This window comes from Poecilia formosa, unplaced genomic scaffold (genome assembly GCF_000485575.1).
Source record: "Poecilia formosa unplaced genomic scaffold, Poecilia_formosa-5.1.2 Scaffold41, whole genome shotgun sequence".
Classification (NCBI taxonomy): Eukaryota; Metazoa; Chordata; class Actinopteri; order Cyprinodontiformes; family Poeciliidae; genus Poecilia; species Poecilia formosa.
The window spans coordinates 2,532,095-2,551,085 of NW_006799980.1; the positions used below are offsets into that span (position 1 = coordinate 2,532,095).

Below are 18,991 nucleotides of genomic sequence, written 5' to 3' on the forward strand. Positions count from 1 at the left end.
TGGAACGACGAATGGACTGAGGATGGCTGATGGCAAAAGATGCTGCGAAGGCGATCCGCCCGGAAACGCAGAAATGCACAGCAGTCATTACCGACATCACCAGGAAAAACATCAACACCCCTTACATGGATTTTACTGGAAATGTATTTCATTGGGGAAAAAAATGGAGAAACTTTCACAAACACATTCTGAAAGGAAGAAGCATCTGTTTTTATTCAGTCATCTTTAGTTTTTTTTGGAGAAGTTGAACCTCCACTTCAGCCAAAAGTCTTTTCCAGCTTTTTATAAAAAAATTAAAAAACAACCTCTTTCCCGTCTCTACTGAGAAAAAAATAAAAAAAAAAAAAAATCCCCACAGCATAATGGTGTCATCACTGTGTGTTCCCGTGGAGACACTCCGTGATTCAGGGTGATGTCTGGTGTCCAGTTTTGGTTTCATTTAACCAGAACATAATCTTGTAACTCTGTAGCCTGATGCATCTTTTGCTACAAATAATCAAATGTACACTAAAGGAGTGCTGTCACTCAGTTTTAGGGAATAAAATGTTTTTTTCCCATTTAAAAATAGCTGAATTATTTGTTTATTTGCATCTTTTAATGTATTTCTAATATTGTATAAAAAGGCTTAAGTAGTTAAATGAAGAGTCTGCGGAATGTGCCAATTTTTAATTCAAATAATTTTTGTAGCCGATGGATCAATCAGAATAACCAATTAATCGCCGGAGTAATCGATTAATCATCAGAAAAATCGATTGTCTGTGTAACTGATTAATTGTCAGAATTTCAGATTAATCGATTACTAAAATAAAAGGCAGCTGCAGTCCAAGCTTGTGTTCATCTACCACATAAAACCTCAACAGAATACTTTGAAGTTTGTGGTTGCAACGCGTCAAAATGGGGAAGAACTTTAAGCGTTTGGAGGCAGCACAGCTTTTCTATCTTTAGAGATGAAATTCTGACTACACGCAAGTCACCAAAGACTTCAGTTTCCAAGCGGACGGACGGACATATCAAAACACGAGAAATTAACGCGCGTTACGCACCGCAAGGGACAAAACAAAATTGGCAAAACATTTCTCACCTTGTTAGGCGCTGTGGCTGAGGGCGCTCCCCAAACTTCCTGCAGAGAGACAAAGTGAGAAAGAAAAAAAACACATAAGTGGGTCAGTTATTAACCACGAGCAAACAAACAAATGGCAAACACGGCGATGCTAAACGGCGCGTCTTTCCACGCACACAAAAATCCACCCACTCTGACCCTGATGGAGCGCATTTCTGCAGAAGCAAGCGGGTCAAAGCGAGCGGAGGGTGGAGAGGTTGAATAGAAAAAAGTCAAGAAGATACTGTTATAAAAACGTGCATGAAGCTCAGCCACATGCCGCAGATGGTTTACGATTAGATTAACCTCTTTCGTGTTGCTCAGAAGATGCATCCACAAACTTAGCTTGGCTATCTGCACATCTAAACGGCCCCATGGCGGTGGCCTGGATGTTTGACGACCCTGTTCAGCGACTTGTTGGTGAGCAAGTCGAGCAGCAGCCTTCTGGCTTTTTGGAAACATCCAGAAATGTCTCACTTGATGAATTTATGACAGGGAAACTAGTTTAAAGGTTCACACATTTCACAAGCACTGAGTCAACCTTAAGCATTTTGTAAACTAGACACCACAGGATGTGATGGGGCCCACAGACACAAGAGGAACTGGATGCGTTTCATCACCACGGATTACTGAAAGATGCCAAACAGGCGTAAATCTCACCTAACAGGATGAGGGATTCAACTCTTCTGATGAAATCGACTCAACGGGGCCCAAGTCAGGTAACGTTTCTGAGTCGAGATGAACTTGAGAAGACAGAAACTATTGATTTACGCGCTTTAGAAATACACCAATGGTCAAAGCAAAGTGAAAATCAAGAAATCTGGTGCTTATCTTCAGTACACGTATAAATCTGAAGTGTGTCTCTGGAGTACAGTTACTCCACTTTGGGGAAAAAAAAAAAAGTCAAAACTCTGAGTTTTAGCTTCAATCTGAGCAGAGCTGATCTGAGCCACTTCTACACTAGAATCACATGAGAAACAAAGTCTGACGGCCCAACTGAATATGTTTTTGACCCATTAGGCGTCCAAAAAACCTGAAATATCTGAGCTCCACCCGTAGGTGGTGATAAAGTCGACACAAACAACATTAAAGTTTTAAAACCAGACGGCTAAAGCAGCGCTGGACAAAAGATTTTCCCTAAAATCCCTGCTTGCGTTTCCTTTGACTTGGTTTACCGTTTCCTCTCAGTCGTTAACGTCTTCAGTTCACATCTGACATGTTAAAGGAAAAGCCAATCAGGATGAAGGACGACCGATGTTGAGAAACCAGTTAAAACAGATCAGGTGTTGATCTGCGCCAAACAACAAGCAGCATGTCTGCTCAACAGCTGACAGCAAAAGGCCTGACTAAATATCGGCTTGCTAGAGTGGCGTTATTCTAGGAAGAATGACGAATGGGTAAGTTTTTGCAGTTAGCACTGAAGAGTCCTCCCTGACGGTACGGGGACGTTCCAAGACGACAACGCCAGAATTCATGAGGCTCAAACTGAGAGAGTCTGGACCTTCAACCCGTTCAGAATCTGTGGGGTTAACACCAGATGAAAATAAACCTTGTGACAGAAACGTTTCGAAACAATGTCACAGTGAACATGTGCTGTAATAAAAGGTTGTTTTTTTTTTTTTTTTTAGCTTTTTGTGGCGACTTTTTTGGCAAGGTGTCGCAGTTCTAAATATGAAACTATGAAAATTGGTCCTTTTTTTTTTTCTCTCCAGCTTCTTAGACCAAAAGAATTACATACAAATCCATGCCTGGACCAATTTAAGTTTTATCTTCAACAGTTAAGTTTTTTTGAAAGATATTTGTTAAACTAAAGCCACGTATGTCCAGTCAATGAAGACCCGATTAAAGTCAAAATCTGCATGCAGCACTCAAACCACCAACCCTCACCACATGGGCATGTATGTAACCAAAATTAATCTCAGCTCAAAGTTAGGAGAGTTTTCTTTCTTTGTTAGTTATTTAAAAAAAAACTGCATGTAAAAAAAAAAAAACCAACACCATCTGCATGTAGCTGTCTGACCATTTTCCTCTCTTATTTAACAAAAAAAAAAGAAAAAGAAAAGATCACCAACTTTGCACAGGCGAAATAGAAACTAGTAACAGTCAGAGGAGGCTGCGGAGAGGCATGCAGGGTTTTTCCTGTGGCGGGGCTCTACCTCTCAGCTAACTACTCATGAACTGCGGCCAGGTAGTTTTTTCCGGAATCAAGCTGACAAACACATAAACAAAAGACCTCGGCGCTGCTGCGACAGGAAGCAGAAAGCAAGGCCAAACCGCTGATAGAGTTAACATCAAACGTGCTGCTGATCAGCTTCTCATCCACTTAAGATCTCGGGGCAGAAGAGCGGTTGGCATCGGCGTCGAGAATCCAAAATCTCTGAAGTCCACCAAAAGGAAATGCATATTTAGAAGGATTCAGAGGAAACAAACGAACGGGAGAACGGCTGGATGTCACAAGCACGAACACTTTCTTATCTGCATCAAGGATTGTACACGAGCGTGAAACCGAGACATCTACCGAAGCCTTATCCTCTGCACAGGCTGCCTGTCATCTCTGGGCTCCGAGAGCACATGTGTTCAGCATGAATCAGTCAGTGAATGACCTGTGAACAGAATAATTGCAATCTTATTTGTCTCATTCAGTTAAATTACAGCTTGTGCTACATCAGACGCGGAGGGTCAGTTGAAATAAAAAAAAACAAACAAAATGCGAGTCCCACCTGCAGATGTTTAGCGGCGATTCATTCCAGGCGAACCAACCACCTTCCACGATCAGACAAACGAGTCGGTAAGCTTGGGTTCGATTCTGATCGCGGCTGTTTGCCTCTGACTAAAAGGGTCAGGAGAAATCTCAGAGGAATCGAAAGCCAGTTGCAGATAATCGAGTAGAAATAGTTTAAGGCAAAAAACAAAAATCAAAGTGTGGATTTTTTTTTTTTGTTTTTTTTTTGTGAACAACTATTTTATCCCCAAAGCTAAAAATATCTTGACTCTTTACATTTTGTAATCTTAGACGGACAAGAAATTCCAAGTATTCAAATCAATTATAATATTCAAAAATCGCAGTGAAATATCAGACTTTCAGCATTGTGCAAGCGTCAGCTGCTGCAGGATATTAGAAAACTATTACAAACACAGTAATATCCCATTTTTTTTTTCTTTCCGCTTTCGCCCTCATTTGTGCTCCCGTCACTCTGACCTTTGGGACCAAGTCGTTTATGTCCAGTCGGAGCTAAATATCACATTTAAGCGAGGAAAATCCAACCTTGTAACACTAGGAAAACAATAACTATTGTGCTCCAAACAACCATTTGAATATTGAACATTGATAGCGATGCATCGTTCAGCACTAACCGCAGGGTTGCTCCAAAACGCATCGTTGCCAATGGCCATATGAATCCATGATCCCAAACAGTCTTTTCGAAACATAAAAACTGAGCACACCGACATCGTGTTGATGTTTTGATAAACTGCTCGGGCCCATCTAAGACCGTAGTGGTGCAGCTGCTCATAAATAATGAAAACACAAAGATCTCAACCTAGATTTCCAGACACTCTGTTGCAGGTTTTTGACATGCTCCTGCATTTTTTTTCCCCCCTGCCTCTCTCGTGTATTTCCTGGTCGAGTTGGAAAATCCCAGAAGCTGAACCAGTGATTTCCTAACAGGCAGTACAAGATATTCAGATGTGCTTAAAGAAAAAAAAGAAAAAAAGACGCACATGATTATGTTTTCTACCGTCATTAAATGAGACCAAATGTTTGATTTTTGATTTTTTTTATTCCAGGTCAGTTTATGTTGCTTTCTGTAGACAAACATGACAATATATTTTAACAAATGATGAAAGCCCAGGTGATGTCAAGGCATTGAAAGCTTCTTATTGATTCATAATATTCAAGTTAAATAAGAGAGGAGCCCATCTCTACTACTGAGAAGCAGATATGACTTGTGCCTGAGCCAGATGATGGGAAAAAAAAGGTGGAATGCTTATAAGGGAGGACAATCAATAAGGTTCCCACAGTGCAGCGCTGATGCTTCCACCGGCTAATAGATTCCAGACGGCTCTCTTATCTTCCCTCAGCTCTCTTCTGAACATCACAGCACCTACTGCGCGCTCCGAATGATGGGAGACGGGATTACTGCAGGGAGCGTGATGTTTAAGGCAAAATAAAGGAATAATACGTGAATGGGAGGGAAGAGGAAAACATAAAATACAGATACATTTATGTGAATGCTTTTCTTATTTTTTTTTTTTTTATTACAAGTCTCCACCTCCACGTTTAGGTGATTTTATTCAGTGATATAAAAAAAATAAAAATAGTGAGCATTAAGATAGTAGCAGTAGGATATAAAGTGAGATCAAGGCTTTCAACTTGTGACATGCGCTTTTTGGTTAGCCAGTTCTGTGAAAAACCACAGTCCACACTTCTCTTCACCTCCACAAACTGACTTTAGCACATCAAGTCGAAACACAAAACACCAAAAAACAGAAGAAGCCCGAACGCAGGAAACCACAAAAAGGTAGAGCTGCAGATGTCAGGGGCAAGACGTTCTCACTGTTGCATCAGCACTTCTGCGCCTCAAACATGCAGCAACGTCTCGCTGCTGCTAACTTCAGTGAACAGCGGGGTCCTAGAGCCTCGGCTTTTGTCTTCTTTAAAAAAATTTTTTAAAAAAAGCCTCATTATACGAGCTGTCGACATTAGGAATCGGGCAGAAAAAAAAAAAAAAACCCTGACAGTCGTTCGCGGAAAAAGTTGAAGCGTTTCCTGCGTCTCCTCATATAATGTCACTGATTCCAAGAAGCGGAAGAAAGGGAGAGGAAAGACGCAGATCACTCAGCTGGCAAACAAAACCTTTACTCATCATAGTTAAGAATACATTAGAGCCACACACTGCATAAAGAATATTTCTCTTCGCTGTGTCAAATAAGATTGCTTATTTTAGTAATCGATTATCTTGATTACTCGATTTTTCATTAAACCACTTTAGCCTCTTTTATGCAACAGAAGTAAATTATTTTTTTTTAAATAAGAAAAACATTTTATTGCTTAAAATGCAACAACACTGAACTCCTTTAGTGATTTTGAATGGCGTGAAGCTGAAAAACTGTGCCACATATTTATTATCTTGAATGCAACATGCATATTTTGTACAATTTTGGCTTAGTTACTGCTCTGAATATGTTGTTATTTCCAGCAAATGGCCTTTTTTTAAACATTTGTGCTGTTACGAAATTAGATGATTATTTGAATAATCGATTAATCACAATTAATCGTTCCGGCCCTAGCGTCAAACATAAAATTCGACTAAACTTTTCGTTTTTTAGGTCAGCTGGGATCACAGAGCCTGTTTTAATTTATTAGATGCCAGAATAATCAAAGAGAAGATGTGGAGCTAGGCTTTTGGACTGCCTTGCGAACAAACGCATCTTGCTCAGAAATTTTCTTTGGGACCAACATCAAGGTTTCATGATGGCCACCCTGAAGCCTTGGCTTTGCTGTTCTTTAGCCGCTTCGTGTCTAATCTGGCTCTACGTTTAGGGTCACCGAGGATCTCAAGAACCTTTTGTGACCCAACTTTAACTTCCTGGCTGAGGTTTTGACATGTTGCTCAATACTCCCACACAGTTTTCTTTCCCCATGATGCCAGTTCCTCCTGCAGCGAAACGGCCCACACCATGATGCCTCCACCCCCGTACTCTCCAGCTGGCCTGGAAGTTCTTCCTGTTTCCTCTTTCACAGTTTCATCAAACTACAGCATCCTGTCGCCTTCGCAGATACAGCTGAAACCTCAGACAACTCGAGGTAAACCGTCCCCTCCTCCAAAGGCAGCGAGGTAGAGCGAGTAGTAGTCAGGCTCTGATTACAACAAAGCAAAACAAGAAATATAGGCTGAAACAGAGACAAACTTCTGAGAGGACAAAAAAAACGTTTTCATCTAATTAGGATATTATACGTTATCATTTTTGACTTTGTGTTTGTAGCAAAAACAAGCAGAGTGTAGCGAGCAAAGCTTGACTGAATCAATATTAAACAACCAAAACGGTTTTCAAAAGTTCTGTAAAGTGAGAATTTTGGTTTTGGACAGAAATTTTACAATTCTGGCCGTGTCAAAGAAACAGTGACGCTTAGCAATTCAAAGTGAGCAAAATATTCAACATTTAATCTGTGAAAATAATAGACAAAAGACATAATGGTAAATATGGTGATAATGCAAACATTTGGTATAATGGGAAAAAAAATGTAAAAATTTTTTGAATTGGTCAAACTTTGGATAAAAAAAAGAAGCTGGATTAGAAAAGAATTCAAAATGGCCAGAACAATTTAAAAACCTCCTTTCAGTTTTTAGGACCTGCAAATATCAACAGCTTCAGTTCAGTATTTACCACAAAATGAGTTTTTGTTACTATGGCAACTTATTCATCCCAGTATATGGTGAACAATATATAACAGAATAAAAAACAAAACACACATTTGAATTGAATGTAATTTTCACTCTTCACTCTAAAATCAGAGCATAAACAAAGTGATGCTGTTAATAATCAGAGGAACATTACTCTCTGGATGCAGCTCTGTAGGACCGCAGGAAGAGTTTATTGCGTTTTAGGAGGTAGTGGGAGGAACTGGTGGCTGTTATGAGTCAGACTCTGATTTTATGCTAAGATGTGTTTGAAGGAACAACGATAAAAACCTTAGAAGACGAGAAAAACGCACCAAATGTCGTCTGCCGTCATGTCATTGCGTAGATGAAAAACTCTTAAAAATTCATGGCAAAACAGACATGTGGCGTCGCTCTGGCAGGTGTCTTATACTGAACAGCTTAAATTATTAAACAAGGGATCATTTCATGAGTCGGAAATGTTTCCATTTCACCAAAACATTTACAACAAGGAAGCAGGGAGAAAATTCTGCGCCCTGAGCACTTAACAGGAATCTGCTGATAGCATCCACACGGCTTACGTCATTTAATTGCAATCTAATGTTTTTCTGTTTAATACTTTTAGGAAGTGCATCTTTGTTATACGTGGATGTTATCGTAGGGTCTACGCCAATCACGGGGAAGTTTGTTGACAAACTAGTTGTGCAACACACGTTCATTGACAGCCGTGGCTAAAAAAAAGTTTATGACACAGGTCATTGTTAACGGCAGAGGTCCTTAGAGTGCACTATTCAAGTATATTACTGGAAAGTTGAGTGGAAGGAAAACATTTGGTATAAAAATGAGCTAAATGATCAGGCATAACCACAGACTTGTGAGGATTGAGAAACAAAGCCTAAAGAGTTTGGTTGATGACTTACAAAGCATAACTCAGCAATGTCTTAACCTATCCTGCTGAAATAAATTAACTGCTCCTGAGCACTGCAGTGGTATAAAAATGGCCATAAAAAAGTAATAGGAACACCATCTTGTCAAATGACCAACCAGTCAAATTTCTAACAATCAGATAATTTTGTTCTTTCCATTCGACGCGTCACAGCTAAGCAATCAATCCATACAATCACAACAGCTTCAAAGTCAGTCAGTTTCATTATCAGTAAAGTATTATCATTTCTTTTAGACTTGGAAGTGAACTTGCTGACATGTAGNGCACAGCTTTTCTATCTTTAGAGATGAAATTCTGACTACACGCAAGTCACCAAAGACTTCAGTTTCCAAGCGGACGGACGGACATATCAAAACACGAGAAATTAACGCGCGTTACGCACCGCAAGGGACAAAACAAAATTGGCAAAACATTTCTCACCTTGTTAGGCGCTGTGGCTGAGGGCGCTCCCCAAACTTCCTGCAGAGAGACAAAGTGAGAAAGAAAAAAAACACATAAGTGGGTCAGTTATTAACCACGAGCAAACAAACAAATGGCAAACACGGCGATGCTAAACGGCGCGTCTTTCCACGCACACAAAAATCCACCCACTCTGACCCTGATGGAGCGCATTTCTGCAGAAGCAAGCGGGTCAAAGCGAGCGGAGGGTGGAGAGGTTGAATAGAAAAAAGTCAAGAAGATACTGTTATAAAAACGTGCATGAAGCTCAGCCACATGCCGCAGATGGTTTACGATTAGATTAACCTCTTTCGTGTTGCTCAGAAGATGCATCCACAAACTTAGCTTGGCTATCTGCACATCTAAACGGCCCCATGGCGGTGGCCTGGATGTTTGACGACCCTGTTCAGCGACTTGTTGGTGAGCAAGTCGAGCAGCAGCCTTCTGGCTTTTTGGAAACATCCAGAAATGTCTCACTTGATGAATTTATGACAGGGAAACTAGTTTAAAGGTTCACACATTTCACAAGCACTGAGTCAACCTTAAGCATTTTGTAAACTAGACACCACAGGATGTGATGGGGCCCACAGACACAAGAGGAACTGGATGCGTTTCATCACCACGGATTACTGAAAGATGCCAAACAGGCGTAAATCTCACCTAACAGGATGAGGGATTCAACTCTTCTGATGAAATCGACTCAACGGGGCCCAAGTCAGGTAACGTTTCTGAGTCGAGATGAACTTGAGAAGACAGAAACTATTGATTTACGCGCTTTAGAAATACACCAATGGTCAAAGCAAAGTGAAAATCAAGAAATCTGGTGCTTATCTTCAGTACACGTATAAATCTGAAGTGTGTCTCTGGAGTACAGTTACTCCACTTTGGGGAAAAAAAAAAAAGTCAAAACTCTGAGTTTTAGCTTCAATCTGAGCAGAGCTGATCTGAGCCACTTCTACACTAGAATCACATGAGAAACAAAGTCTGACGGCCCAACTGAATATGTTTTTGACCCATTAGGCGTCCAAAAAACCTGAAATATCTGAGCTCCACCCGTAGGTGGTGATAAAGTCGACACAAACAACATTAAAGTTTTAAAACCAGACGGCTAAAGCAGCGCTGGACAAAAGATTTTCCCTAAAATCCCTGCTTGCGTTTCCTTTGACTTGGTTTACCGTTTCCTCTCAGTCGTTAACGTCTTCAGTTCACATCTGACATGTTAAAGGAAAAGCCAATCAGGATGAAGGACGACCGATGTTGAGAAACCAGTTAAAACAGATCAGGTGTTGATCTGCGCCAAACAACAAGCAGCATGTCTGCTCAACAGCTGACAGCAAAAGGCCTGACTAAATATCGGCTTGCTAGAGTGGCGTTATTCTAGGAAGAATGACGAATGGGTAAGTTTTTGCAGTTAGCACTGAAGAGTCCTCCCTGACGGTACGGGGACGTTCCAAGACGACAACGCCAGAATTCATGAGGCTCAAACTGAGAGAGTCTGGACCTTCAACCCGTTCAGAATCTGTGGGGTTAACACCAGATGAAAATAAACCTTGTGACAGAAACGTTTCGAAACAATGTCACAGTGAACATGTGCTGTAATAAAAGGTTGTTTTTTTTTTTTTTTTTAGCTTTTTGTGGCGACTTTTTTGGCAAGGTGTCGCAGTTCTAAATATGAAACTATGAAAATTGGTCCTTTTTTTTTTTCTCTCCAGCTTCTTAGACCAAAAGAATTACATACAAATCCATGCCTGGACCAATTTAAGTTTTATCTTCAACAGTTAAGTTTTTTTGAAAGATATTTGTTAAACTAAAGCCACGTATGTCCAGTCAATGAAGACCCGATTAAAGTCAAAATCTGCATGCAGCACTCAAACCACCAACCCTCACCACATGGGCATGTATGTAACCAAAATTAATCTCAGCTCAAAGTTAGGAGAGTTTTCTTTCTTTGTTAGTTATTTAAAAAAAAACTGCATGTAAAAAAAAAAAAACCAACACCATCTGCATGTAGCTGTCTGACCATTTTCCTCTCTTATTTAACAAAAAAAAAAGAAAAAGAAAAGATCACCAACTTTGCACAGGCGAAATAGAAACTAGTAACAGTCAGAGGAGGCTGCGGAGAGGCATGCAGGGTTTTTCCTGTGGCGGGGCTCTACCTCTCAGCTAACTACTCATGAACTGCGGCCAGGTAGTTTTTTCCGGAATCAAGCTGACAAACACATAAACAAAAGACCTCGGCGCTGCTGCGACAGGAAGCAGAAAGCAAGGCCAAACCGCTGATAGAGTTAACATCAAACGTGCTGCTGATCAGCTTCTCATCCACTTAAGATCTCGGGGCAGAAGAGCGGTTGGCATCGGCGTCGAGAATCCAAAATCTCTGAAGTCCACCAAAAGGAAATGCATATTTAGAAGGATTCAGAGGAAACAAACGAACGGGAGAACGGCTGGATGTCACAAGCACGAACACTTTCTTATCTGCATCAAGGATTGTACACGAGCGTGAAACCGAGACATCTACCGAAGCCTTATCCTCTGCACAGGCTGCCTGTCATCTCTGGGCTCCGAGAGCACATGTGTTCAGCATGAATCAGTCAGTGAATGACCTGTGAACAGAATAATTGCAATCTTATTTGTCTCATTCAGTTAAATTACAGCTTGTGCTACATCAGACGCGGAGGGTCAGTTGAAATAAAAAAAAACAAACAAAATGCGAGTCCCACCTGCAGATGTTTAGCGGCGATTCATTCCAGGCGAACCAACCACCTTCCACGATCAGACAAACGAGTCGGTAAGCTTGGGTTCGATTCTGATCGCGGCTGTTTGCCTCTGACTAAAAGGGTCAGGAGAAATCTCAGAGGAATCGAAAGCCAGTTGCAGATAATCGAGTAGAAATAGTTTAAGGCAAAAAACAAAAATCAAAGTGTGGATTTTTTTTTTTTGTTTTTTTTTTGTGAACAACTATTTTATCCCCAAAGCTAAAAATATCTTGACTCTTTACATTTTGTAATCTTAGACGGACAAGAAATTCCAAGTATTCAAATCAATTATAATATTCAAAAATCGCAGTGAAATATCAGACTTTCAGCATTGTGCAAGCGTCAGCTGCTGCAGGATATTAGAAAACTATTACAAACACAGTAATATCCCATTTTTTTTTTCTTTCCGCTTTCGCCCTCATTTGTGCTCCCGTCACTCTGACCTTTGGGACCAAGTCGTTTATGTCCAGTCGGAGCTAAATATCACATTTAAGCGAGGAAAATCCAACCTTGTAACACTAGGAAAACAATAACTATTGTGCTCCAAACAACCATTTGAATATTGAACATTGATAGCGATGCATCGTTCAGCACTAACCGCAGGGTTGCTCCAAAACGCATCGTTGCCAATGGCCATATGAATCCATGATCCCAAACAGTCTTTTCGAAACATAAAAACTGAGCACACCGACATCGTGTTGATGTTTTGATAAACTGCTCGGGCCCATCTAAGACCGTAGTGGTGCAGCTGCTCATAAATAATGAAAACACAAAGATCTCAACCTAGATTTCCAGACACTCTGTTGCAGGTTTTTGACATGCTCCTGCATTTTTTTTCCCCCCTGCCTCTCTCGTGTATTTCCTGGTCGAGTTGGAAAATCCCAGAAGCTGAACCAGTGATTTCCTAACAGGCAGTACAAGATATTCAGATGTGCTTAAAGAAAAAAAAGAAAAAAAGACGCACATGATTATGTTTTCTACCGTCATTAAATGAGACCAAATGTTTGATTTTTGATTTTTTTTATTCCAGGTCAGTTTATGTTGCTTTCTGTAGACAAACATGACAATATATTTTAACAAATGATGAAAGCCCAGGTGATGTCAAGGCATTGAAAGCTTCTTATTGATTCATAATATTCAAGTTAAATAAGAGAGGAGCCCATCTCTACTACTGAGAAGCAGATATGACTTGTGCCTGAGCCAGATGATGGGAAAAAAAAGGTGGAATGCTTATAAGGGAGGACAATCAATAAGGTTCCCACAGTGCAGCGCTGATGCTTCCACCGGCTAATAGATTCCAGACGGCTCTCTTATCTTCCCTCAGCTCTCTTCTGAACATCACAGCACCTACTGCGCGCTCCGAATGATGGGAGACGGGATTACTGCAGGGAGCGTGATGTTTAAGGCAAAATAAAGGAATAATACGTGAATGGGAGGGAAGAGGAAAACATAAAATACAGATACATTTATGTGAATGCTTTTCTTATTTTTTTTTTTTTTATTACAAGTCTCCACCTCCACGTTTAGGTGATTTTATTCAGTGATATAAAAAAAATAAAAATAGTGAGCATTAAGATAGTAGCAGTAGGATATAAAGTGAGATCAAGGCTTTCAACTTGTGACATGCGCTTTTTGGTTAGCCAGTTCTGTGAAAAACCACAGTCCACACTTCTCTTCACCTCCACAAACTGACTTTAGCACATCAAGTCGAAACACAAAACACCAAAAAACAGAAGAAGCCCGAACGCAGGAAACCACAAAAAGGTAGAGCTGCAGATGTCAGGGGCAAGACGTTCTCACTGTTGCATCAGCACTTCTGCGCCTCAAACATGCAGCAACGTCTCGCTGCTGCTAACTTCAGTGAACAGCGGGGTCCTAGAGCCTCGGCTTTTGTCTTCTTTAAAAAAATTTTTTAAAAAAAGCCTCATTATACGAGCTGTCGACATTAGGAGTGCAGAGAAAAAAAACCCTGACAGTCGTTCACGGAAAACGTTGAAGCGTTTCCTGCGTCTCCTCATATGATGGCACTGATTCCAAGAAGCAGAAAAAAGGGAGAGGAAAGACGCAGATCACTCAGCTGGCAAACAAAACCTTTACTCATCATAGTTAAGAATACATTAGAGCCACACACTGCATAAAGGATATTTCTCTTTGCTGTGTCAAATAAGATTGCTTGTTTTAGAAATCGATTATCTTGATTACTCGATTTTTCATTAAACCACTTTAGCCTCTTTTATGCAACAGAAGTAATTTTTTTTTTTTTTTTAAATAAGAAAAACATTTTATTGCTTAAAATGCAACAACACTGAACTCCTTTAGTGATTTTGAATGGCGTGAAACTGAAAAACTGTGCCACATATTTATTATTTCTTATCTTGAATGCAACATGCATATTTTGTACAATTTTGGCTTAGTTACTGCTCTGAATATGTTATTTCCAGCAAATGGCCTTTTTTAAACATTTGTGCTGTTACTAAATTAGATGATGATTATTTGAATAATCGATTAATCACGATTAGTCGTTCCGGCCCTAGTGTCAAACATAAAATTCGACTAAACTTTTCGCTTTTTAGGTCAGCTGGGATCACAGAGCCCGTTTTAATTTATTAGATGCCAGAATAATCAAAGAGAAGATGTGGAGCTAGGCTTTTGGACTGCCTTGCGAACAAACGCATCTTGTTCAGAAATTTTCTTTGGGACCAACATCAAGGTTTCATGATGGCCACCCTGAAGCCTTGGCTTTGCTGTTCTTTAGCCGCTTCGTGTCTAATCTGGCTCTACGTTTAGGGTCACCGAGGATCTCAAGAACCTTTTGTGACCCAACTTTAACTTCCTGGCTGAGGTTTTGACATGTTGCTCAATACTCCCACACAGTTTTCTTTCCCCATGATGCCAGTTCCTCCTGCAGCGAAACGGCCCACACCATGATGCCTCCACCCCCGTACTCTCCAGCTGGCCTGGAAGTTCTTCCTGTTTCCTCTTTCACAGTTTCATCAAACTACAGCATCCTGTCGCCTTCGCAGATACAGCTGAAACCTCAGACAACTCGAGGTAAACCGTCCCCTCCTCCAAAGGCAGCGAGGTAGAGCGAGTAGTAGTCAGGCTCTGATTACAACAAAGCAAAACAAGAAATATAGGCTGAAACAGAGACAAACTTCTGAGAGGACAAAAAAAACGTTTTCATCTAATTAGGATATTATACGTTATCATTTTTGACTTTGTGTTTGTAGCAAAAACAAGCAGAGTGTAGCGAGCAAAGCTTGACTGAATCAATATTAAACAACCAAAACGGTTTTCAAAAGTTCTGTAAAGTGAGAATTTTGGTTTTGGACAGAAATTTTACAATTCTGGCCGTGTCAAAGAAACAGTGACGCTTAGCAATTCAAAGTGAGCAAAATATTCAACATTTAATCTGTGAAAATAATAGACAAAAGACATAATGGTAAATATGGTGATAATGCAAACATTTGGTATAATGGGAAAAAAAATGTAAAAATTTTTTGAATTGGTCAAACTTTGGATAAAAAAAAGAAGCTGGATTAGAAAAGAATTCAAAATGGCCAGAACAATTTAAAAACCTCCTTTCAGTTTTTAGGACCTGCAAATATCAACAGCTTCAGTTCAGTATTTACCACAAAATGAGTTTTTGTTACTATGGCAACTTATTCATCCCAGTATATGGTGAACAATATATAACAGAATAAAAAACAAAACACACATTTGAATTGAATGTAATTTTCGCTCTTCACTCTAAAATCAGAGCATAAACAAAGTGATGCTGTTAATAATCAGAGGAACATTACTCTCTGGATGCAGCTCTGTAGGACCACAGGAAGAATTTATTGCGTTTTAGCAGGTAGTGGGAGGAACTGGTGGCTGTTATGAGTCAGACTCTGATTTTATGCTAAGATGTGTTTGAAGGAACAACGATAAAAACCTTAGAAGACGAGAAAAACGCACCAAATGTCGTCTGCCGTCGTGTCATTGCGTAGATGAAAAACTCTTAAAAATTCATGGCAAAACAGACATGTGGCGTCGCTCTGGCAGGTGTCTTATACTGAACAGCTTAAATTATTAAACAAGGGATCATTTCATGAGTCGGAAATGTTTCCATTTCACCAAAACATTTACAACAAGGAAGCAGGGAGAAACTTTTGCGCCTGAGCACTTAACAGGAATCTGCTGATAGCATCCACACGGCTTACGTCATTTAATTGCAATCTAATGTTTTTCTGTTTAATACTTTTAGGAAGTGCATCTTTGTTATACATGGATGTTATCGTAGGGTCTACGCCAATCACGGGGAAGTTTGTTGACAAACTAGTTGTGCAACACACGTTCATTGACAGCCGTGGCTAAAAAAAAGTTTATGACACAGGTCATTGTTAACGGCAGAGGTCCTTAGAGTGCACTATTCAAGTATATTACTGGAAAGTTGAGTGGAAGGAAAACATTTGGTATAAAAATGAGCTAAATGATCAGGCATAACCACAGACTTGTGAGGATTGAGAAACAAAGCCTAAAGAGTTTGGTTGATGACTTACAAAGCATAACTCAGCAATGTCTTAACCTATCCTGCTGAAATAAATTAACTGCTCCTGAGCACTGCAGTGGTATAAAAATGGCCATAAAAAAGTAATAGGAACACCATCTTGTCAAATGACCAACCAGTCAAATTTCTAACAATCAGATAATTTTGTTCTTTCCATTCGACGCGTCACAGCTAAGCAATCAATCCATACAATCACAACAACAGCTTCAAAGTCAGTCAGTTTCATTATCAGTAAAGTATTATCATTTCTTTTAGACTTGGAAGTGAACTTGCTGACATGTAGATAAAACTTTGCCATCAATGTCAGGATTTCCCCCAGAAAACTTTCTAAACCCGGATGAGTGGCATTTTTATTTATTTATTTATTTATTTATTGAGTTAAAAAAATACTTAAAGTTGACAGGAAGTTTGAAAATATCACTTGATAATTATGTGTTATTGGAAGATTAATACCCGAAGACCAACTATATAGTCTTAAAAAAAAGGGGTAAACATTAAAATAAACTAAAAATATACTGCTCAAAAAAATAAAGGGAACATTTCACACATTTCACTTTAATTTTGTGTGTGGCTCCAAATCCAGGCCTCCATTGGTTAATAAATTTGATTTCCATTGATGATTTTTGTGTGATTTTGTTGTCAGCACATTCAACTTTGTACAGAACAAAGTACTCAGTGAGAATATTTCATTCATTCAGAATCTAGAATGTGTTATTTGAGTGTTCCCTTTATTTTTTTTGAGCAGTGTATATGAGCAATGCTAAGCCTGGTGGGGGCACAAGTAAAGCCTGGTGGCCCGCCAGGCTTATAATCCTCTAGGGCAGTGGTTCTTAACCTGGGTTCGATCAAACCCCAGGGGTTCGATGAGTCGGTCTTAGGGGTTCGGCGGAGTGCGTCTTTACCGCAGAGGTAAAGACACACTGTGTAAAGTCATGATGACGCCCCGCTTTGCCATCACTTCCTCCAGAGGATCACGTTACATTGCTTAGCCAATCAGTGCTGCGGGAAGGAGTTCCACTCTCAGCATGGATTTGAACTTGTGTCTTTAATTACTTCAGTAAAGCTCAGTTTTTACCAAATTCTATAGTCTAAATCTGCTCCTTAGTCGCATCTTTTCGGGGTTGGTACTGCCTCTAGTGGCGTGGGGGAGGTAATACAACTAATATAATTACATTAATAAATCAGAATACCGCAAATTATTTTCTGTGTGTGTGTGTGTGTGTGTGTGTGTCTGGGGGGGGTTCGGTGAATGCGCATATGAAACTGGTGGGTTCGGTACCTCAAAAAAGGTTAAGAACCACTGCTCTAGGGGAAACCCTGAACAACAACAAAAAAAGACAACAAATCCACATAAGCCCAAACTGAACATACAAAATACTTCTGTTTTGTCTATTAAGTGGGCTTTTCCTGTTGCGAAGTGAGGTGTGTGCATTGTTTCAACTGGAACAACTCTGTCCTCCTTTACTCACAGTTAGCCTTCGGTTCAGGGAGAAATTAACAAAAAAAGATCTGAATTTTTTAAGATAAACAACGAATCCCTTTAATAGTTTTGCTTTGTGTAAAAATGCAGATGTGTGTAAGAGGTATGCAGCCATGCTGATCACCACAAAGTGTAATATCCAGACCAGACTGCGTAAGTCATTTAGATCATCTCCAGTTCCACTTCACTAAACACTACAAAGTCCTTGATCTTCGTCGGCATTGGGACACAGCGGTAAAAACCCTTCTCCCCATTTGACTCGAGTTGCTTTCAACACTTATTGTGCCACAGCGTCGTACGGTGGGCTGAAGTGACTCAAGGTGAGAGTGTGACCTCAGCAGCCTTGCCTGCAGATGAAATTTCAATCAATGGTTTCTCTGAAGCCGAGGCTCTTCAAATAATCTGCGGTAACTTGGCTTTTCTATTTGACTAATACTATAAAAGCCTACATGCAGAAAGTAAACACAGGCCCGTGCCCTTTAACTACGCAAGTGGGAGATGAAAGAAAACGATGGTCTGAGTTAGACGAGTCGCTGACAAGAATCAACATTTGATATCAATCTACAGCAGGCACGTACGGGTTCTTCCTCCCTGGTGCCATTTTGAGGTTTTGGGGGGTTTTTGAATGTGTGCGCGTGTGTGTGTGTGTGTGTGTGTTTGTTGTCACGTCTGTGCCACTCAACAATAAGGTTTACCAATTAATAACTTATATATACTGTACAGACAATTTGAACCACAGCAGGTACGGGAAGCCATATGTGCCACAATTCAATAAATCAAAATGTCTCAAAATTGATATTTATACATGTAAAAATTTTATTAAAACTGCAGATGCATTTGTGAAATTATTTTTTTCTTTATCCAAATAAATATAAAAGCAAACATTGGAATTATGTTTTTTTTTATGGCTCATGATATAAATTTATTTAATCTCTCCGCCTTAGAAAAACTAAATCTCTCAGAAATCCTAACACTATATTAGAAAAGTGTTGCTAGCCCAGCTGAACTATTTTGATCTTTAAAATAAAGTCTTCAGCCAAGTTTGAGATTAACCAGTCAGATACTATTAGGGTTTATGTGGTGAAACAGCAGCAATATAAATTATTTCATTTGCAATTAACTTGTTGAATCTGCTACCACATCTCCTATGTTAGTGAACTCTGCTGAAATGCATTTCACCACTGAATTTCTCAGCTAAATTTTGCTACATGATTCAATCTTGCTTTATTGAGCACTCGTAAGTGTAATGATTCGTGAAAGAAAATAAAAGCAAGCAAATATTTGAAAAGTCTCAGTCGCTGAGTGAGTGCATCCTTGGGTGACGCAATCACAACTCAAAA

General features: G+C 39.8%; 1 protein-coding gene across 4 annotated transcripts in view; it reads right to left on the reverse strand.

Moving 5' to 3' along the window:
* rbpjb (recombination signal binding protein for immunoglobulin kappa J region b) overlaps positions 1-18,991 on the reverse strand; it is a 55,172-nt gene that overhangs the window by 16,402 nt on the left and 19,779 nt on the right. For 2 of the 4 annotated variants that reach the window (XM_016671061.1, XM_016671065.1), the window contains exon 2: positions 8,846-8,884. In XM_016671061.1, coding sequence (XP_016526547.1) covers positions 8,846-8,884 — 39 coding nt within the window. Of the gene's footprint in view, positions 1-1,081; positions 1,121-8,845; positions 8,885-18,991 lie in introns of those variants that run through there. The other 2 variants (XM_016671062.1, XM_016671066.1) reach the window with 2 other exon arrangements.